At 32.4% G+C, this 21,680-nt stretch overlaps 3 protein-coding genes across 5 annotated transcripts; 1 reads left to right on the top strand and 2 right to left on the bottom strand.

Annotated features, from left to right (window-relative positions):
- Nucleotides 1–1,689: 1,689 nt before the first annotated feature.
- On the bottom strand, nt 1,690–3,101 carry LOC11423278 (uncharacterized). Of its 2 annotated transcripts, XM_024775636.2 has the most exons (7): nt 3,026–3,101; nt 2,871–2,927; nt 2,713–2,769; nt 2,556–2,612; nt 2,389–2,445; nt 2,111–2,299; nt 1,690–2,025 (listed from the first exon to the last, which is right to left on the bottom strand). In XM_024775636.2, the coding sequence occupies exons 1-7, from the start codon at nt 3,073–3,075 to the stop codon at nt 1,839–1,841; spliced, it is 654 nt and encodes a 217-aa protein (XP_024631404.2). In that variant the 5' UTR covers nt 3,076–3,101; the 3' UTR covers nt 1,690–1,838. The 2 variants fall into 2 exon arrangements, with proteins under 2 accessions (XP_024631404.2, XP_024631405.1); XM_024775637.2 differs by lacking the exons at nt 2,871–2,927; nt 3,026–3,101 and having other exon boundaries at nt 1,691–2,025; nt 2,389–2,440.
- A 2,271-nt stretch (nt 3,102–5,372) lies between these two features.
- On the bottom strand, nt 5,373–13,416 carry LOC11425778 (serine/threonine protein phosphatase 2A 55 kDa regulatory subunit B beta isoform). Of its 2 annotated transcripts, none has more exons than XM_013610040.3 (14): nt 13,099–13,416; nt 11,920–12,023; nt 11,713–11,811; nt 11,510–11,629; nt 10,650–10,862; nt 9,955–10,046; nt 9,656–9,774; nt 8,330–8,453; nt 7,946–8,069; nt 7,039–7,107; nt 6,859–6,950; nt 6,689–6,766; nt 6,197–6,267; nt 5,373–6,109 (listed from the first exon to the last, which is right to left on the bottom strand). In XM_013610040.3, exons 1-14 carry the CDS (start codon nt 13,211–13,213, stop codon nt 5,973–5,975), a joined length of 1,557 nt encoding a protein of 518 aa, XP_013465494.1. In that variant the 5' UTR covers nt 13,214–13,416; the 3' UTR covers nt 5,373–5,972. The 2 variants fall into 2 exon arrangements, with proteins under 2 accessions (XP_013465494.1, XP_003597631.2); XM_003597583.4 differs by having other exon boundaries at nt 10,647–10,862; nt 13,099–13,415.
- Nucleotides 13,417–19,826: 6,410 nt separating this feature from the next.
- LOC11432943 (uncharacterized) lies at nt 19,827–21,174 on the top strand. Its single transcript, XM_003597582.4, has 4 exons — nt 19,827–19,965; nt 20,045–20,142; nt 20,227–20,661; nt 20,756–21,174. The coding sequence occupies exons 1-4, from the start codon at nt 19,845–19,847 to the stop codon at nt 20,996–20,998; spliced, it is 897 nt and encodes a 298-aa protein (XP_003597630.3). The 5' UTR covers nt 19,827–19,844; the 3' UTR covers nt 20,999–21,174.
- The last annotated feature ends 506 nt before the right edge of the window (nt 21,175–21,680 follow it).

Here is a 21,680-nt window from a genome sequence, read left to right as displayed (position 1 = left end):
TTAGCACCCATGTCTTTGAAGACGGAGATTGTGTCTAGTGTGGATTATGAGTATGATTGGGTGAATTTGAGGAGCGGAGAGTAGATACTGAAGGTGTATGATACGCCGCAGCTCGATTGGATCAAGATTGATGCGGCAACGGCGGTCCAACGATTTGTTAGCCACTCCATGGTTATGGTTGTGGTTGTTAATTAACCACCTTCCTTCAAGCTATGTGTTTATGGATTAGTATTAGAATAATGGACATGCATGTCATGCGATTGGATTTGTTTATTAGTTAGTTAGTTGACGTTAATTAAACTAACGCAATCTGACACACATGGATTAATTTAGATTAGTTAACAAATGAATTGGAATCAAATCCACTTGTCATCAACAAAATGTTTTCGAGAACTCAAGTTCTAATCTTAGATGAAATAATTTTTATATCAAACTTTACTTATTTTTTAGTTGAACTACAAATTACTAAATCATTTTTCTTAAAAATCGAAGGGTTAACACAAACAACAACAAAAAACTAGTTGTCATAACCACGATTAGACGCAATTGGGAGAGACACCTTGAACAAGAGGATGAAGACAATTTTTTTAATATTAAATTCACAATCCTTACTTTTTATCAAAATATAAATTTTACATAAAGTTTGCTATAGTTTGCAATGAACTGAACCAACTCGAATATATTTCAAAACTCTGCTTGATAATTAATAAGTCGAACTTAGTTCATAAATCAAAATAAGTTGACTTTAAGCTGAAAATTATGTTTGCTAATTAAATGATATATATATATATATATATATATATATATATATATATATATATATATAATTCAACTTGTTTGATTCATAAATTTAATCGATTATATTCTTTTTAGTAAATGGCTAACTTGAGTGAATGAATACTTTTATTGATTAACCAATTTCTTCCGAGCTATGTGTTTATGGAATGTAACGATGTAATTGGGTTGATTAATGAATACCTTCCACAACTAATATTTGAACCTTATTTTGATAAGTTGTGGCAGGTTAGTTGTAACTCTTTTCAATAGACTCAACTCATATTTTGTGAACCTTTCCTCATTTGTTTATCGTGCATATGTGAAGAATAATTTTCTGTATTTAATTTTATGTGTAAAACTTTTTTATAGATGCACCTGATCAAACCACGTCATGTGGATATTGTAGAACTAACTTGTAAGATTGATATTTTAATATTATTTGATTGGATGCATGTGTAAAATATTTTCCACTTATTTAATTATTGATGAAGGAATATCGTTTTCCACTAACTTAGAAAAGAAAAAATTGTAAAAAGCTAGCTCAATGTCCAATTGAATTTTAAAAGCATCTCTGCTTGAAGCTTTCAAATGCTTCATAGAGTCCACCATAGTCCTTTTAAGATTAGAGATAGTTCCCTAAAATTCCTCTAGTAGCTAGAAAACACAAGAAGCAAAGGGAAATAATTCATGATTTAAAATAAAATGGCCTAGCCTTAAAGCAATATGAACCTTCACAAATGTTAGACATAATTATAATTATGCTCATCATATCGAATTGATTGTCATTTCAAGACATGAAATTGAGGTGGATCAAATACGTTGTGATTCTAAATATTCTAATTTTCAACAGTTAAACTAAGGAGAATATTAACCAATGTCGTTGAGGCATTGATTAAACAACCAAAACAAGTAAGTTTTTATAAAAAGGTAGTGTAATTATTACTTGATCAAAAGTATAAACTTACATTTTTAAGACAAAATTTTTATTCAAGGATTCTTTAACTAGTAGCAAGACCCTTAAACTAGCAGCAGTAATGTCTTATTGGATAGTTCCACTCCACTTAAACATAGTAGCCAGTAAATGTAAATCCTCTGCCAACTATCTCACCCCCACAATACCAAAGATAACACTCAAGTCCGAATAAAGCAGCTGTGCCAATTTTCTCCATGTTTAACTCATTCATGTTATTCATTATGTTCTTAGCAGAGTCCAATTCCTTCCAGAATGAATCGTAACGATGAGGAATACTGTAAAACAAAATAACAAGTTCAATATATATTTCCTCCGTCTCATTTTAGTTGTACGTAATTCATTCATATATATGCAACAAACCTGGCAAGTCGAGTATAGAACAATTGTTTGGCCAGTGATTGACACTTTTCAATAGTAGGTGGTTCTTGGACATGGTGTTTGTTCCTCTCCATCAACAGCTTGAAATGTGAATTTATATGGTTTGCCACTTCTGCTGATGCTTGAGTCGCCTTTGATTGCAGCTCAGGAATCTTTGATGTCATGGATTTACTATACAAAATTATATTAAGATATATATGGGTCAAAAATTTATTCAAATCTCATCATTCTGTTTTTCTTTTAAATTTCCACACACAAACCTTGTTGTATGAGTCACCTTTGATTGTTGCTGATGAATCTCTGATTTCTTGACTTCACTATGCAAAAGTATCAAGATTCAAGATATATAAGGGTGAAAAATTTTACTATCGAATAAGTTTTATTCAAATTTTATAATTGTGTTTATCTAAAATTTTCACATGCAAACCTCATTGCTTCAGCCATCTTCGATTGCTGCTGAGGAATCTCTGATGTCATGAATTCACTATACAAAAGTATCAAGATATAGTTAAGGGTGAAAAATTATTGAATAAGTTTTATTCCAATCTCATGATTGTGTTTATCTAAAATTTTCACATACAAACCTCATTGTTTGAGTCATCTTTGATTGATGTTGAGGAATCTTGGATGTCATGGGTTCACTATACAAAATTATCAAGATATAAGCAAAGGTCAAACATTTATTGAATAAGTTTTATTCAAATCTTATAATTGTATTTTTCCAAAATTTTCAAACACAAACCTCGTTGCTTGAGTCACCTTTGAATGTTGATGAGGAATATTTGATGTCATAGATTTCCTATACAAAAGTATCAAGAGATATAAGCAAAGGTGAGACATTTATTGAATAAGTTTTAATCCCATAATAATGTTTTCCCAAAATTTTCACACACAAACCTCATTGCTTGAGTCACCTTTAATTGCAGCTGAGGAATCTTTGAAGTCATTAGTTCACTATACAAAAATGTCAAGATATATAAGAAAAGGTGAAATATTTATTGAATAAATTTTAGGGTTAAATAAGTAAATGGTCTCCCTAAATATACCACATTTGATTTCAGTCCCTCCAAAATTTTCCTTAGGCTTTTGGTCCCTCCAAAATTTTCCATTCATGAAATTAGTCCCCTAATTTTTAATCAATTCATGTCTAACCTTCATATTATTTTAATGAAATTTTTCAGAAATGGGTAGAAAATTATGACAATATTTTCAAAAAAAAAAAAAATTAATTTTTTTTAACATAAGATGAATTTAATATGGAGTAAATAGTCAATTTCCCCCCTGAAATTGTAGGTTTCGTCAATTACCCCCTGAAATTAACAAAACTTCAATTATCCCCCTAAAACCTAAATAATATTTAGAGGGACTATATTTAGGGGGACCATTAACTTATTTAACCCTAAATTTTATTCAAACCCCATAACTGTGTTTTCTTAAAATTTCCACACACAAACATCCTTGCCTCCATCCATTGGCATTGTACACTAAAGAAAACTCCATATACAAAACACATTTTATTATATACACAAATTTGGATGAAACATGTGGATTTTTGTTGGAGAAATCATGAGTTACATGTTATAAATTTAAAAAACTCAAATTACTCGAAATTCAAGCAAATAATAGGCACAATGTACCTTACGGGTGTAACGTGCAATGATGTCAAGGTTCTATGAATCCTCATCATCTAAACACAATGTAAAAATGAAAATAAATTTAGATGAAACAATTACTTAACTAGTAAGTTACGTGATAAAAAAAGTATGCACATTAAGAATGTAACAAGAGATTTCATTTCAGTACCTTTTTTTGTGACAGAATTTGATATCAGTAAAGTTGATGATCAAAGCAATTTGCAAGAAATGGGTGAATTTAGTCTTGGATTACCGTTTGTAACGTTGGTTTGTTATGTCCACTAAATATGGTATTGGTATACTTAGGTACACGTTTCATGGATCTGTTAAGAAAAAGTCATATGAATTTAAATGAAAAATGACTAAGTATTTGTCACCTCTTCTAAATCACATCCAAGATAAGTATTTCAGAGGAGTTTTATTTTCTAGGCTTGTTGGCTAATCTTTCTTTCGTTATCTTTGTTTATTAAAAAAAAAGTGTAACAAGCTAAGTTCAATGTCCAATTGAATTTGAAAAAATATTAGTATTTTTGGAGCACTAATTAAGGAAACAAACATAAAGGATGAGCACACTCTTAAATAGAACATAAATTGACAATAGGGATATTCCAACCTGAAATCTTAAATTTTAAGTCTGAGCACACTCTTAGATTTCAAGTTAATACCACCATGCAAACTTAAGCGGGTTTTATATTACAATTAGATGAATTTCCTTGATGTCCCTACACCCTAAGGAACTCAATTGTGACAGCACATTTTATTTTATAACACAAACTTTAGTAGTAAACAGTGTGCCTTTGGTGTGCAACGTACGATGACATTACGGTTATGGTCTGTTTGATCACCTTTGCTTTCCTCTAGATGTTCGTCAAGACACAAATAGGAAAAGAATGAAATTTAAATTAGATGAAACAATTAGTTAACTAATAAATAAATTACATGACAAAAAGAGTATGAACTTATGACATTGTCTATATATGGCTAGGTTAGACACCACCAGAGTTCGAACTCGAGACCTCACAATTGTGTGTAAATTTTTTTGTTGTGAAACAAATGTCAATGCCTCAAACAAAAAAGAGTCACAACTTATGTCACGTTTTTTGAGGTTGGCACATGAATCATTCAAACAAAACATTAGATTTTGAAATTAGTATTTATAATAACAAAAATAATCGTTGTCCTTTCTGTTAAAATTACCTTTAATAATTGAGATTTTCACAAGAATGTAAAAATATACTGTTCGTAAATTATTGACAAAAAACTAAATACTTTGAATAATTGCCATGCTGTTGTACATTTTGACTCTCTATTTTGTACATTAAAACTTGAGAATCATTTATTGTCATATTACAAAATGTTGGGAGTTTAGCATTTGCAAATAATTCATTCAACTATTGCCTGAATCAAATTATTAAACACAGTTTGAGCTAAAGGTGGCTAAAATATGAGTCATGTTTGGGTTGGTTGGTTTTGGAGAAAAATGTTATCTGATCGGATTTGGATCTCCAACACCGGCTGTGAGCACCATTAGATCTAACGGTGTCCACAACTGCTGCACCGTGCAACTTCTCCAGGATGAGGAAGTTGATTCAGGTCATATCATAGAGACATACAACAAAAAATGTTTTTACATGCCAAACTTATTACCTTTTACACAGAAGATTAACAGGTACAGCAAAACAAGACTATTGAAACATGTCAGATAGAATTCCAACACAAAAATAATCAATGAAAAAATGACGTACTAGAGGTTTTAACTGCTCCATCTCACAGAGATATCTGTGCTAAAATCAACAAAAATAAAAGCTACATTTTTTTAATAAACTTCCCTAGTGGCAGATATTGAACATCCTTTAGTATCTGTTGTAGGAGAGCTACAATCACATTTTTCATCTTCACTTGCAAGCCAAAACACAATTTGAAACATGGACTGCACCTCCTTCTCTTTCAGAAGAAGATGCAGAAATAGGAGAAAGAATATTAGGGTCGAAAAGGAGAACCGCGAAACAAAAAGAAGAAAGAAAAAAAAAGGTCTTCTTCTCCTACCCCAGAATTGGGAAACAGCCACTTCTGGATCTTGTCTAAAAGCTCTGAAGGGCACCTGTAGTGTGAGAGTTAATGTAGCTTCCAACTTAGTGGTTGGCATGAAGGGAAAAGAGGCCTTCTCCGCAACCAAAATGCATGTAAGTCATCTTCAATCATCTCTCTCTTTATGCATAGTACATGTACAAGCTATTTGCAGCAGCACAGGCGATTGAATTTTCAGATGGATGCCATGCTAAGTGCAATAACTTTGTCGTGAAATCAAACGAATTCCCGTTTGCATCAACCCCAGGGTTTTCTGCTCCTGTTTGTGATATTTTATATAGTAAGACACAAAATATATGATGAGATTTTTCTTAAATCAGACAAGGGAAAATGAAAGAAAACTGACCCCGTCGTACAACTCGTGTTATACTATTTCCCAGTGATCGAGACGGCCTTGAGGGGGTCGGAACTTGTCGTCTGAAAGATTGCACAAGTTTCAACAGTTTTGTAATGAGAACAACAAAACGGCAACAAACTAGGTGGTTAACGCAGTTCAAATAGGTAGTTAATTACATTCAATAGATGGTTAGTAGATATTCTAGGTGTTAAAACTCATTAACCATTAAAGTGATTTTTTTAACCATGAATTTGAACGTGGTTATGTTACCCACAATTTTCAGGTATTCTAATCTAAATGAAGTTGAGCACCTTAAAATTATGATTATTAACGTTCAAATTCATGATTAATTAAGTTATGTTGGTGGTTAATGGATTTCGACATTTGTAATATCCATTAACCATCTGCTAAACGTAATCAACCGCCTACTTTGATCTGCATGCCACAATGCCTAACTTATAGTGAAAACTATGCTTGAAGTCAGTGCTCCAATAAAATTACCTCATTGGGTTTTTACTGGCTTCCAAAGTTGTAGCTTCAGTACTTCCAGGAGCACAGCCAAATACTCGAAATAAATTGCTGGTATCAAATGAAACAAAATAGAATAGTAACATGCAGGATAAACAAATTTCAGTGACAAATGAACTACAGATTAAGTTTGTATCACACACCTGTAAGAACCAGTTGCTACTCGCAATCCATCACCACTCAGACAACACTCGAACTTATCAAATATTGAATCGTTTTCATATAAATCACAAAGCTGGCATGTTCAAACAAGCATAGCAAGTTAAAACACAATAGAGCAGCAGAAAGAAATATAATGTTCATCGTCACAACAAGAACCTAACCTTAGGTCTTAGATACTCATGAACCTGATAAGTTGCAACTGGACCTGAATCCATATTGATGTCCCACAACTGACAAACAAGGAAAGATGAGTGTGAAATGAGATGAAACTTAAGCCAGCGATTCTACACAACAATTGAATTTTTAAGGAACAAAAAACTTAAATCAATAATGATAATTTGAATAGAAGAACTACAAAGTATCCCCACCCAAAATAAGCAAAAGCACAAATCAACTTTAAGTTTTGGCATTTTACCCCCTTAAAGCTTGAAAAATGTTGTAATAGCCACATAGCCCATTTATAAATCTGCCTGAATAGACGTAAAAGAAAATATTTGCAAATTTAGCAAGAGACAAATCCTAGCTTGGAGGTGAAAATTGAAGCGCAGACAATACCACTGTCTAAGTACCTTAAGTCCCTCACACAAATGACAAGTAGGTAGAAAGAGATATCAAATATAGTGTCCAAACAGAATGGGCAAAAAGGAGTGCTTTGGGTGTAATATGTGATAGAAAAGTACTGCTAAAGCTTCGAAGGAAATTTAGAGATAGTAGAGTCTCGTCTCAAGTGTCTATCTTTGAACATAATACACAATAAGAAATTCTGGCATAGATTGATCCATTCGGCCGATTTCATCTAATGGGAAAGTTAGTCAATCACTTTTTCACTTAAGTCAATCCATATTTACACCAGTTTAACTAAATATTTTCAACTGTCAATTCTTTCGTTTCTGGATTGAAAAATATAATAGTATTAATCTTTTAGCAAAAATTAACTATTGGGGGGCTTTTTTAAAGTTAGAGGATTTTGATAGACAAAATTAAGGGGCCTGTTTCCGAAGTCCAAGATATTGTGAAAGCTTTAACAGAAATGTGGATTTCGAAATCGTAAAACTTCAAAGTTCAAACCTTTAAAGTCATGTAATCGCGGCTCAGTATGTATCTTCCATCTTTCCCAAATTTTATGTCAGATATAGAAGCAATTATCTCTGTGAAAAATGATCTGGATCCTGGGGCCTCTTGTTCCTCAAATCTGCACCAAAGGGCATTGCCTATTAGGGTCTAGAAAGTATATGAAAGTGCATGAATCCATACAACAATAGGCTACAAAATCATCTCTTTTAACACAAGAAATAATTTAATGATCCACATCAAAATCATCTTTAAAGTACTTTTTCTATCATCTCGACATGGTAAAAATGTAAGCTGTATGGGAGAAGAGGGACTTATTTGTTAGGAATCAACAAGATTAACACAAAAGAACATAAATAGAACTACAGAAGATGTGCTTACAGTTTGGCATGAGAATCACATAATGCTGATTGCCGCAAATCAATTAGACGGATTGAACCCTTTGAACTGCTATACGCCAACGTATTACAATGTGTAGGGTGGAACTCTGCTGATGTTATAACCTCTACAATAATAATATAAAGGGTCATGGCTCAATCAATACTATAAAAACAAGAACAAGTTGGCAACAAATGAAAGCGGGTGACTCCTTCTTCACTCTGCCCTAAAGGACCAGGTTTGACTTGACCTGATACTTTGACTGGATGAATTTTAGGAGCCTGGTCCCAACCCAAGACCCTAGTCTAAATTGTCAACTAGTTTCTAGGCTAGCTGGACTAGTGCGAGACTGGCCCTAAGTTAAGACAATACATAATCTAAACTGCAATTTTAAAGAGAAAAAGTAGAGTGAACTAGTGCAAAATTGCATCCTATGAAAGTAGCACAGATTACGCAATTAAACTCACTAAGATTATATCGCGTAGCATAGTCAGGCATACCACACAACAATTATCTATCTTGTTGGGATATTGACGACCAAATAATTGAAAGGAAGCATGATGTGAACCTGATTCACGTGATAGCAATTAACAGAAGGTTATACCCGTAATGAAAAAATAAGGAGTATGTTATTTCTTACTAAATAATAAAGTAACACAATGCCCACAGAGCAAAGCTCCTGCAGAGGCATGGTGCCAACTGTCCATAACAAACTCATACTCTCCGAGATACCCTCTCACTCTCTCTCATGTTCCAATATAATAGAATTCATCACACAACTCACATGCGCACTCACTCCTAGCCAGGGCAGCAGTCTCAATATGATCCCTCCTTGGATAGACTAGTCACATGATGGACAGACTTGGGCAGTTGATATGTTAATTCCCTATTTGGGCCCATACTCACATTTGAGGTCCTAACACAGCATGTAGTTCTTTCAATCACCCTAACATGACCAATTTCTACTGATACTGAAAAATTGGGTGCGATAATCTAGAAAAGTTATGAATATATGACATCGACTTGAGTTGGTTCTACTCGATACGTAATACAGTGTGAGCAAAATATTTTCTTTGGCCCGTAAATTTGAGCCTGGACCCAGCTCAACTTATAAGATCAACCGAGGTCCAACCAAAATTAAATGGATTGGTTCAGGTTGAATCATCAGGCTATCAGTCTAGGTCAGGGTCGTGAGCATTTGAGCAGCCGTTAGTCGGTCAACTAAAACTTGTAATATATTTAACAATATGAAGTTGAACTAAATAGTTTTAGTGTTCTACAACCAGAGAAATGTTTACGCCACGGGTACAAATTTATAATCAAGCTTACCTGTCAGATCCTCCATGTTTGCAGGCTTTACATCAACAATATTAAAACTTTGACTGCTTATTTCCAGGTTCCAGAGATTTATTCGCAAATCATCGGCTGATATGAAAGTTTCGCCATCGCTATAAGGTAAGAGCAACATGACACCATCCAAATTTGATCAGTATCTATAAAACTATGGAAAAATAAGTAAAAAATAAGGTACAAAAACTCATAGTCATCATGTAAAGCACCAGATTCCAAAAAGACAAAACTTACTAGACTATAGCATAATACAATGTGCACTAAGAAAGCTAAATCACCTGTTATTTGAAATTGAATTGATATGATAATCGTGAGCATGCGCATAAACTCTACGACATCGAGCCACCAAGCTGGTTTCATGGCTACTTACCTGCAAATTTTACATGAGTTAGTACTGCTAGAATCATAAATATGCACTCATTTAGTTTGGAAATGAAAGTAATTGAACTACTATACATAGTTTCTTCTCTTCTAAAGAACCAGAGTCAGACAATATGTTAAACTTAATAAAAACTACAGGGAATGGAATAATCAAAATATGAAATCAAACTGTAATATTTCTCTTTTTACTTCTTATTCAACTTTCTTTTTTTTCATGTTCATGCAGGGCTGGTTGAATTTCTACTAAAATAAATATACTGAAATACTCCTGTTTAAAGCACTTAAGCACAGGGAGCATGTCTTAAGGTTTTAATAGTTATTGCTCCGTGCGATGTTTTGCTTCTTGTGCCAGGCCCTTTGAGTTCAACCTTTATCTTCCAGGTTATTTGAACTTTTAGTAAGTAATAAGAAACAAAACAACATAACTGTATTCAGTTTAAAGAAAAAAAAATACGCATTGTTGAGCACTAAATCTTTCATTTTTATACAAAAATGCATTGGTTGTTTATAGTATGTCATGCCATAGGAAATTTATCCCCAATGAACAAATATCGTAAAAAGAATTACAGGTTGAAGGGATAAATACAACTACCACTGGTAATCTTAGTGACGGTATGCCTCCTGGTGGAAATGAGAAGTCAGGGCTGAGATAATTGTATGATCTATCTGAATCTGGATATCCTCCATTTTCAAGGTTTGGCCTAGGATTACTTGAATTACTTGAACTAGCAATACTGCCATTTCCCATTGTTTTTGAAGGGTCAACATTCATCTCAGCAACTTTCTTGACCTTCTTTTCTTGAACCTGTTCAACACTCAGATAAGGAAGGATAAGAAAAAGTGATCTAGAAGACCAACTGATATGAAAAATATACAAATTGATATTATTCAATATATGCTAACAATGTAACGTTTATTCAAGATAGTTTTCCCTTTGGTATTATTTCATAGCATGGCCTTCTTTCATATTTGTTTCTCAATTCCCCCCACATATCTCAGTGTGTTTAACTATTAAGGTGCCGCCTAACATGATAAACATTTAGCAGTTAAAGGTAAACAGTAACAAATCTGTCGCCTAAGGTCCGTGAAAGGTTTTCATAAAGGAAGTCGTCATATTATGGATTTGAAAACAAACAGCCTGAGCAAGAGCTCACCCTCAAAAGGCGCTCTCTACACGCAAAGTTATTTGGTTAACTGAACAGTAGTTCAATTAATACCAGCAATTCAAAATATGATAGGTAATCTGTGAAGGTCGGGTACGACAAGTAGAATACAATTAGAAAGCAGATATATGAGCCTCATAAGCAATTATACTTCTCTAAGAACAGATAAACTGTCGGAATATATGTGAAACACAGGATCAAACTTAATTCCACAGAAGTACAACCTTGTGAACAATGAATTGATAAGACACAACACTAAGCATGCTATGAATGAGCATATATTTCATACCTTCCAAAATTTGATGGTTTTATCATTTGTCGAGAGAAGGAAAAGGGCACCATTAGCTATTTGGCACCATCTGATTTTGTTGATTTTCTCTTCTATCTCCAAACTCTTAAGGTAGTCAAACTGAAACAATTACCACACATTATATGTTGCATATTCTAAGGCATGGTATGTTCGTGAAACATTGCCAAGAAAATGATGATTACCTCAGGCTCGTGACTCTGAAACTCTGTTTTGTAACGGAATTCAGGATGCCTGCTGATAGAATAGTCCATCCTCTCTGAATCCCTTCTAGATTCGCCATGCTGCATGTTTCAACATACATACACATATATATTACAATACTATGTTCAAAACATAAGTTTACTTCCTTTTACTAAAACAAATCTTGCCTAAACAAAAATCAGGCTTACATCTTTTGTATCTGTCCTCTCAAAGAGTACCACTCGACCACCACGATCACCGGTAGCAAGATGATCACCAGACTTGTCAAATTCGATAGCAGAAATTATGTCCACTGTAGAAAGATATTTGGTCAAATAATTAGGAAAGTTTCACATTATTCTACAACAAAACTACTTCAGATCTGTCAGTGACTATATTGCAACTATCAGGTCGCTCACTCTCACTACTTCCCCTTTAAAGCACCTCATAAATGGTACCTTCACATGACGCACGGCATATCAGTCTATCACTTAATCTAATGATATTTCCACTTTTATTTACCTTTTTGATAACCATGTTTTAGGTACGAACGATTCACCGCTATTAAGCAGTAACTAATCTCCGTCAGGAACTTAGTGGGCACGCAAGGTGGGTTCTCCCTTCCCAAACCAGGTTTTTCTCCATACTCAAGAACCAGGATCGAACCTCTGGCACTTACTTAAGGTACCACTCGGACCCACCTGGTTTGTTTTGACAGAAAATGATGTTTCCTTTTCAACAAAGAGAATTGCCACGCGCCCATTCTATAACGACAAACTGAGTATTTTCTATTCAAGTAATACCACCACCGTTATTACCGGAACTCCAATCCAGCAAACTCCACCAAAATCTTACCCTTTTGCATTGTCAAAGACATAAATTCCAACAAACCCAACAATCAAACTTCAACACTACTCACCAATCGAACTACGCAACACGACATTAAGATTTAAGATCCAATATATCTTACTCAAATTGATTAACAAACTAAAGAATTCTATTGTGAACGACATAAATGACTACAACACAAGCAAAAGCTAGAAAACAACACACCAAACCAAAAACACAAACTAAGTCAAAAAATCTCACTTTCACAGTCCCAAAATCCAATCTACTAATTCAACAATGCAAAAACAAAAAAACATCACTCGGTCAAACAAACAAACCCACTACTTTCCCCCAAACAAAAACCAAACACCGATAATAGCAATGACCCAAAATCAAAAACAAACATTACTCAACAAAACAACATAGTACCAACCAAACACGATCCACAACAGATCGAATCAAACCCTAACCCCACCACAAAAATTGGATCCAATCCAACAAACTCAACATAAAAAACATGTCTTTTTCAAACCAAATACAACGTTGTACAAACAAATTACCTTCCTGAACCTCTTCACCAGCCGTACGTTCACCAAAGACCTGAGAGAATTTCCACTCCAACGGAACCGGTGGACCCGCCGGAGCTGCTGCAACAACATCATCACCACCGTTCATTTTTTCAACCAAATCAACGGTCACAAAAGATTCAAGTGAATCTACCAATTATGTTACTGCATCAAAGATTGGTTTCTGGGTTTTCACAAGATCATAGGCTTAAAGCGACTCGTCGTAAAAAGACACAAAATTTCTTTTTTTCTTCTCTTTGTGTTGTTCCCAGTTGAACCATTGGAGCACAAAAAAGAACAAAAAATTATTCTCTCTCTCTTACAATGTTGTTTATTTTCTCTCTCTAGAAGGGTAAAATTGGGATTTTAAGGATGAAAAAAAACAATAAATAAAACAAGAGATACGTAAACACACTTCTGTTTTGAGTTCTCTCCACATAACAATTGGTCTCTGTCTGGTTTTTTATTTTATGTTTGGTAAAAATAAAAAAGTTTAATTTAATAATATAAAGTTATTTTACACATGCGTTTAATAATGTATTATCACATCAATTAATGATAGGTTGGCATTTCAAAATAATTTTTCACGCACAATCGATCAAAACATTCTGAATTTGCATATAAATTAAAAACATTAGTTAATATAATGATTTTAAATATTTTAATTGGTTGTATATGCAAAATTGTTTTAGACCATCAAATCATCATTAAACTCATATTTAAAACCTATTGTGTAACTCATATACATATATGATGCATAAAAATTAAAATTACAATTATCTTGGTTTTTTTATATTCTCATTTATTTGTCACACAATAAGGTGAAGTATGATGTTTGATTGGATTATGATTAGGAATGGACGGTAATGTGTGTGGTACAGCTAGGTGAGGTTAAGAATAATGTTTAAGATGGTTAAAGTTTATCAATTAGTCCCTCCGTCCGTATACGTAAATTATCTTTGCTTTTTTCATATTTGTTCAGAAAAGTTGTTTGAATAATTACTCTGTCTTGTTAATATTACTAAATTGTCATTTGTTTGTATGTGTATTAAATTTGATTTTTCATATTTCAAGATTATATATTAGTATTAATTAAGGATGTGTTTAGGAAATAAAAAATAATAAATACATCTAGTAATTTGAAAAGAGATTTATATTTAGGGACAAATTTTTAGTCAAATAGATGCTTACATATAGGGACGGAGGGTGTAATAAAGTATGTCTCCGGATGGATTAGATTAGATGTTTTTCCTGAAAGAAAAAATATGTCTTTGTACAAAATGACTTGGATGTCCTTATGTTTTTTATTCTTTATAATAAAGGAATATTGGAAATTAGAGAAATAAATAATATAAATACTCGTTATAAAAATATTATAAATAGACATTTTTCAAACCAAGGTTTAAAAAGGAAGAGTTTATTTGGTAGTAAATGAGATGTTTTATTACTAAAACCACCAGCATGACACGAGCCTAAAGAGAAGATTGATATAAGGAACTCAATATTCATGACATTATTTTGAGAGAATGAAATTGTATGCACAAAAGATAATGTTGTCATCCACAAAAAGATAGATGAGTGATTTCAATGACTTATATGATAACTTTGATATGGTGAAATTAATTATTCTCTTGACAATCAAATCTGCCAAAATATTTGCACATAATAAAATGAGGTAAGGTGATAAAGGGTCTCGTTGTTTAAGACCTAGACAAGAGTTAAAAGGAGAAGAATATTAGCAGTTAAAAAGAACGTAAAAAGATACTAAGGTAATACATTTACATATAAGATTTATCCAATTATTAGAAAATCTTGTAAAAAACGTAATTTGTTTAACAAATTTTCAATTAATGCGATCATAAATTTTGACACATCTAACTTGATATCAAAATGACCAAATTTACCTTTCTTTTTGTACCAAACGGAAAATGTTATACGTTATATAAGTATTATGAGTGATGAGCTTATCTAAAATGAAAGCACTTCGAAACTAACACATGTATAAAGGATCAGTTTTAGTCTATTTGCAATTGTTTTATTAATAAGTTTATACATAATATGACATGATGAAATGAGTTTAAAATCATCTAGATTATAAGAAGTTTTAGTCCACAAATTCTAACTCAACTAACAAAAATATCAAAATTGTTAGGTCGGAAACTATGACTGGGGGTTGAACTTCGACTCCTCTACTTATGCATATGAGTTCTCAAATGACTATTGTTATTTTATCTATCTATTAAAAAATGATTTTTATTTTACCCTTTGAATTGCTATATCCCAAGTATTAGAATGTGTATGATGAAATTTTGATGATGTTTATACCCTCTGTTATAACAATATATAAGGTTGTGGCTCGGCCAATATTATAAATAAAATAAAATAAAAAATGAGTTAACAACAAATGGAAACATAATTCTTCATTCACTTAGTCCTAAAACCCATGTATAATTTATATTATACTCAATTCATTCACCCGAACATCTCCATTGAAAAATATTCACCTTTGAAAACATGAGAAATCATTGCATCAAATTTTTCGACCCGTGATATATAATGCAATGTTAATACCAACTTTTTAACCATTTTCTTCTAATTTCTCGTATGGGTTAACAATGACATTTTATTATCGTAGTTTTGTTACATGAGATTTTCTCTGAAGAGTGTATTTTCTTCACATGCCTCACACTTAAAATGGTTGATGATTCATGACCATTGGTGCAAGAGATATTAGAGTTAATCTTGATTTGCGGAGATGATGGACAACATTTTCCAACAATTTAAGTAAAACATTGCAGTTGGTTAATATGTTCATAAAATGATAAAAACCGGTGAATGAAAAACAAAATAACAGAGTGATAGAGCTGCAAGGATTAAACTTCTTTAACCATTTTTCAATGTATCCCCTTGATCAATTATATAGTTTCATAGTTTTAATTATATCTTCACTTATCGTTGATCGTATATTTTTCTGCCGGACAAGCAACAAGGAATCTATCATACCAGTTAACTTAAGATTTTTCACCTAACGGTTAAAAAAAACATTAAGAACAATAATAAACGATTGACATAATGGAACAATATTACCTATAACAAAAATAGCACATCCAAGTGTGGTTAATTTGTCTTCCTTCAAAAAAAAAAAAAAAAGGTGTAGTTAATTTGCATTTAATTAGTCCTCTCGTGAGTTTAGCTCAGTTGGTAAGGACAATGCATAATATATGCAAGGTCTGAGGTTCAAACCCCAGTCACGACCATTTTTTTTTTTTTTTGCATTTAATTATTAAAAAAAAAAAAAAAAGGAATTAGCTACCCATGACATGACATATAATCTTAGAATGCATAACGAAAAGATAAAAGATTGATTGTTGAAGTTGATTCCTCAAACTCCTCCAATCTTGCCATATCTCCTTTGGCATCCCTCTATCCCCTCCACACACGCACGTATAGTTTGAAAAATATGGAATGAATGCTAAAAATAATGGAATTTTGCTTAGTGGATATCTGGTTTAGCTTAGAGAATCAAAATTCTTCACCCTCAAACAATTGTCAGTGATTTTAGGTCGCCATAATTAGCTAAGCGAAGTATATATATCTGATTTGATTTCCTAAGCCATTTGTTGGCTCACTTAGTGAATGCATGGATACCATTAATGGTAGCTAGATACCTCCAGTAGTTTTATTTTACGTTTTTTTTTAAGAAAACAAACTAATCCATCAATTTTGGTACAAGGAACTGAAGGAATAATTGAACGTGAGATTTTGAGAGAATCGCACTCCAAAATCTCAAACTAATTAATTGGGAGGTATAATTACTTGAATAAAATAAAAATGGTATAACTTATATATTGATTGTTGCTTAGGTGTTTGTTCTTTGGGCTTAGACCCTCTTTGTTTCTAAGAAAAAAGTGTGGGGAAACCACATGTTTTCAATCAATTCAGTTTAACAAATGCCATAAAATATATATTAAAAATTATATAAATTTAGCACTTATAAACAACCACCAAAACTCACTCATATAAAGGGAGGATCACAAGTTCAAACCCGAATAAGATATATGTATTATAAAAAATTTACCTTTCTTTTTATTGTGTGTGAAATATAACGTCATAAGTTGTAAGAGTGTTATATGTGACGAGCCTACCAAAAATTGCTAATCTAGGCACGATCAATTGATCTAGGTCCTAATTGTGGAATTGGACTCCCTTAACACAATTAAAGCAATTGCAGACCAATGGCAAAATCACTCCTCTTTAGATCTCATAGTAGAGGATTGTGTCAATTTAATTTACAATTTTCTTATATTAGACGTGTTGCTAATCAAGTCGCACAATGGGGTGAAAGCACATGTTTTCAATCAATTTAAGTTAACATGTGCTAGGAAATATGTATTAAAAATTATACTTACTCTGTCTCATAATTATTGTTTATTTAACTTTTTTTTTTCTTCTTAAAATAATTAGTATCACTTTACAATATCAATGTAGCATTTATTATTTTTTTCCATTATTATACCATTATTCGTTGAATTTCATTCAACTTAACTACTCCACTAACTACAATAAATAAGAGTATTTTAGTAAATGCTACTAACTTTATCATTGAAATCAACACAATTAATCATTTCTTTAATAATCGCGCACAAACTTTAAACGACTATTGCAAGACGAAGAGAGTATAAACTTGGCATTTATTAACAATCACCATCTGAAAACTCTCTCACACACACACAAAAGGATCACGAGTTCATTTCTCACTCTGGTTTTGTTTGGATTGAGGAGACTCCTATTTATATTTTTTATGTATGTGTCTTTGATTTGATGCTAGACTTTACTTAATGAAATACGTTTCCGCGTCTAGTTTTTTTTGTTGTTGGAAAGTACAACACATCTTACATATTTTCTTACACGAGTGTCAAATACACAAATAATACTATGAGTTAGTAATTTAATTGAAGTGATTCTTTTGACAAGTTAATTGAAGTGACTATGAACCATATTTCATAATTAACATTTTTTTTTACATATTATGGCTTAAAAATTAAAAGAAGTGATGAAATAGTTGACACTATCTTTCTATAAAATTTGTAACCAAAGTTGTACCAAAAAAAAAAAAAATTGTAACCAAAAAAAGATCTTTCTATAAAATTTGCATTGAAAGGAAAAAAATATCGGTTACAAGCTTTATTTTTGACAATTTCGTGTTAAATTTCAAATGCAGAATTGAGGTGGGGTCAAACGTCACATGTTTTTTTTTTTAGCAACGTCAAGATTAATTCATATCATTCAATAATAAAGTGTTCAAATTAGACGGTACATCAGAGAAAATATGGGGGCTAGGGTGGGATAAGGAAGCTCTAGCTATGTTATGAGCTACCTTATTTGTTTGCCTCCTTACAAAACGCACAGAAAAGTTAGCGTGCAAAGACAAAAATTGTTTACAATAAAAAAAATGTCACCAAGTTCATTGTGGGGGTTGACACTAAAGTTCACAGCATCCACCACAATTTTGCAATCAGATTCGAAGATAAGAGATTGCATGCCTCGAGCAATAGCCAGTAATAAAATGTTAATCTCCCTAGAAAATCTACCGAAGGGTTAACATAAGTTATAAAATGAAAATATTTCAAAAAAAGAAGAAGATATAAAATGAAAAAAATAGCTTAAAGTTATAGTTTAAAAATGAGTGGTGATACATGTACACCCTCATGTGGCAATACACCTCTTACACCCACACAAAATCCTGACAAGTGGCAAGGAAAAGGGAGAGGAGATGAAAGAGAAAGTATGGTTGTGAGATGAAATTACCAAAATGTCCCTAATGCATGGGGTGTACAATAGGGTGTATGATTAAAGGGTGTTCATGTAACATTTTCCTTTAAAAATACACGCTAATGGAAAAATAAAATTAATACTTGTGTAGATTGTAATACTTGGAATTTAATCCCCTTATATATATATATATATAATATCTTGCAATTCAAAAAAAATACTTGTGTAGATTATAGCTTAAAGTTTTTAGCTTAATATTTTTTCTCTCAATTTTATCATTGTAATCTACTCAAATTAAACTAATAAAAAAATAAGTTAAAAACTTTAAGCTATGATCTACTCAAATTAGTTAATCTTACTTACTAAAGCTTGTCAGGTCAAGCTAACCCTAACCCTAAAATTACCCTAGTATTTTCCCGCTCATTCTGAAACATTTATGTCCAGGTTTGACATCCTCACCCTTAATACACGCCATAAAGTCATTTTATTACAGGCTATTTTAACTGTCGTTTATAACACGATTGCATATTGTTTTAATTTTTGAAATGGAATAACACATGATTGCATATTAATTGTCATCCCAAATTTGAAATGTTAATTAGATACATTGGAAATAGAATAACACACGATCCCATTAAAAAAAACACGGCTGGAAAATTTGACCCGTGAATTACGTACAAAATTGTATAATGGAAATAAAATAACACACAATCAATTGTATATTTATTAACATTAAAAACACACGAGAAAGAGACCACACAGTTGCATATTAAAAAAAAACAGCACCTTTTGCATATTAAAAGAAAACCACACGGTTTGCATAATGGAAATAAAATAACACACAATCAATTGTACATTAAATAGAATTAAAACCACACGGTTGAAAATTTCTTTAAAAAAAAAAGGTCACACGATTGCATATAAAAAAAAACAGCACCGTTTGCAAATTTAAAAAAAAAAACACACACATGGTTTGCATATTAAATTCAGTCTATAAAATCAGCCTCCTTTCTCCTTCTATTATTCTATCGTTGATTCAAATGGAGGGCCGTGGTATTGAAGCTCTACTGTCCTATCACTGCTTGACAGGTAATACAATTATTTTTCTCACAATTACAACGTTTTTTAATATCGTTTCCTATTTTTTTAAAGCTTTGTGATGTTGCAGGTCCTTTGCTCAAAAATCCAGCTTCATCCTTTGGAAATGTTGTCAACAAGTATTGTGTGAAATTTAAGACATACATAGCCGAGTCTGATGTTGAAGAGGTGAAGATGATTTTGTCTAACATGTTTCACTTTTTTTAATGTTGTTGTCTGTAATGGTTCTAATCGTTTTTGTTGTTGTATTAGGGGGCTGTTATGCTACCGAACATGTTCACGAACGACTTTGGGGACCAAGTTCAACGATTTGCAACTTTGATTGATGCAAAGAGCAATCAGTTCGAGGTGTTGGTTGAAAGAATTGATGGGTCTGTATTTTTCTCCAAGGGATGGAAATCCTTGCGTGATTTTTATGGGATCAGCTTGGGTGCTTGGGTTTCTTTCATATTTGTGGATCATATGAAGTTTGTGATTAAACTGAAAGATAGGTTTGGCAAAGTGATTAAACCTCCTGTATTTGAACCTCCTATGCATTTTATGATTGACAAAACAAATGTCCAGACAACTTTTGATCCTAATCTCCCCCCTTTCACTCCTTTGATTTCTTATCATCACGATGTCAACAACTTTCAGATAGAGTTTGTGAAGAAGTTAACTGAATTTGATCTAGCCAAGGGTTTTTTGGTATGGAAAATGTTTGTTGTGAGAATATTTATATTTACCAACGCCTGTCTTTATTTATTAGGTTGTTGACATGTTAATTTATTTTCCGTGTTAGGTACTGATTTATGAAGGAGAAGTTATGAAGATGATAGATATCAGAACTACTTCTATCAAGTTGGTGGATGATTGCGGAGATGGTTGGGATTGCGTGTTGATTTTTGGATCTACTCCATACCAACACACCATGATTGGTGGGCGGTGGAAGCGTTTTGTGGATGCTCACAAGGTTTGTCAAGGGTTTGTACGTGGCTTTGTCAAGGGTTACTTTAAGAGAAGGTTTGAAGATATTAATATCTGATGATGATGGTGAAGACACTGATTTAACGTCTAATGTAGCTATCACGAGGTTTTTCGCAATGTGTCCTAAATTGTGTACTTGGAAGGATTGACCGAAATTAAACTTCTTCATTGTTAATTATTTATGACTGACAATTTTCCCTAGGTTGTGTGCTTTCTATTATTTAACAAAATTAAAGTTCTACTATTCCTATGATTCATAGCTTGGAATGTATCATAAATTTTGTGCTCTCTATGTTTTACGGCTTATTGTTATATTTATTATGACTTATTCTACATGAAAATAAGACCCGTGCGCACGGGTCATGTTTCTAGTGAAAAAGTAGATATAAACTAATAAAAACAAATCTTAAGACTCCTAAGTTTGACACTTGACAAACGTGTATTTTTTAGTCACACAAGCTTATTCTTGGGCTTTGGTTAGTTTTTATGGTATATTAAAAAAAATTACAACATCTAATCATAATTCATTAAATGTATTTATAGTATTATAAGAATTATTTACTCTTTTCAAAAAATAGTTTTTTCTATGACTTGATATAGTATATTGGTACGTTTGAAGGAGTTGTGTGAAACGACTCAGGTTTATTCCTTGTGGACTTCTCTAGTTTTATTCCAGGCTCATATGACATCTTGCTGGCCGAACCTTCTGCTATCTATCACGGTATAACCATGGGAAATGA

This window comes from Medicago truncatula, chromosome 2 (genome assembly GCF_003473485.1).
Source record: "Medicago truncatula cultivar Jemalong A17 chromosome 2, MtrunA17r5.0-ANR, whole genome shotgun sequence".
In the NCBI taxonomy this organism is placed as follows: domain Eukaryota; kingdom Viridiplantae; phylum Streptophyta; class Magnoliopsida; order Fabales; family Fabaceae; genus Medicago; species Medicago truncatula.
The sequence above is the reverse complement of the archived record's forward strand: the minus strand, read 5'-3'. Positions and strand labels throughout refer to the sequence as shown.

What these genes read in the sequence shown, in the direction of transcription:
- LOC11423278 (XM_024775636.2), bottom strand. Translation starts at nt 3,075, where the DNA reads ATGACTTCAAAGATTCCTCAGCTGCAATTAAAGGTGACTCAAGCAATG. An exon ending in AAGGTGACTCAAGCAATGAG is followed by an intron (nt 2,928 to 3,025) that starts GTTTGTGTGTGA and finishes ACTTTTGTATAG; the next exon opens with GAAATCTATGACATCAAATA. An exon ending in AAGATGACTCAAACAATGAG is followed by an intron (nt 2,613 to 2,712) that starts GTTTGTATGTGA and finishes ACTTTTGTATAG; the next exon opens with TGAATTCATGACATCAGAGA.
- LOC11425778 (XM_003597583.4), bottom strand. Translation starts at nt 13,213, where the DNA reads ATGAACGGTGGTGATGATGTTGTTGCAGCAGCTCCGGCGGGTCCACCG. An exon ending in AATTCAATTTCAAATAACAG is followed by an intron (nt 9,775 to 9,954) that starts GTGATTTAGCTT and finishes CTTACCTTATAG; the next exon opens with CGATGGCGAAACTTTCATAT. An exon ending in AAACATGGAGGATCTGACAG is followed by an intron (nt 8,454 to 9,655) that starts GTAAGCTTGATT and finishes TTATTATTGTAG; the next exon opens with AGGTTATAACATCAGCAGAG.
- LOC11432943 (XM_003597582.4), top strand. Translation starts at nt 19,845, where the DNA reads ATGGTTTGCATATTAAATTCAGTCTATAAAATCAGCCTCCTTTCTCCT. An exon ending in GTCCTATCACTGCTTGACAG is followed by an intron (nt 19,966 to 20,044) that starts GTAATACAATTA and finishes GTGATGTTGCAG; the next exon opens with GTCCTTTGCTCAAAAATCCA. An exon ending in CCGAGTCTGATGTTGAAGAG is followed by an intron (nt 20,143 to 20,226) that starts GTGAAGATGATT and finishes TTGTTGTATTAG; the next exon opens with GGGGCTGTTATGCTACCGAA.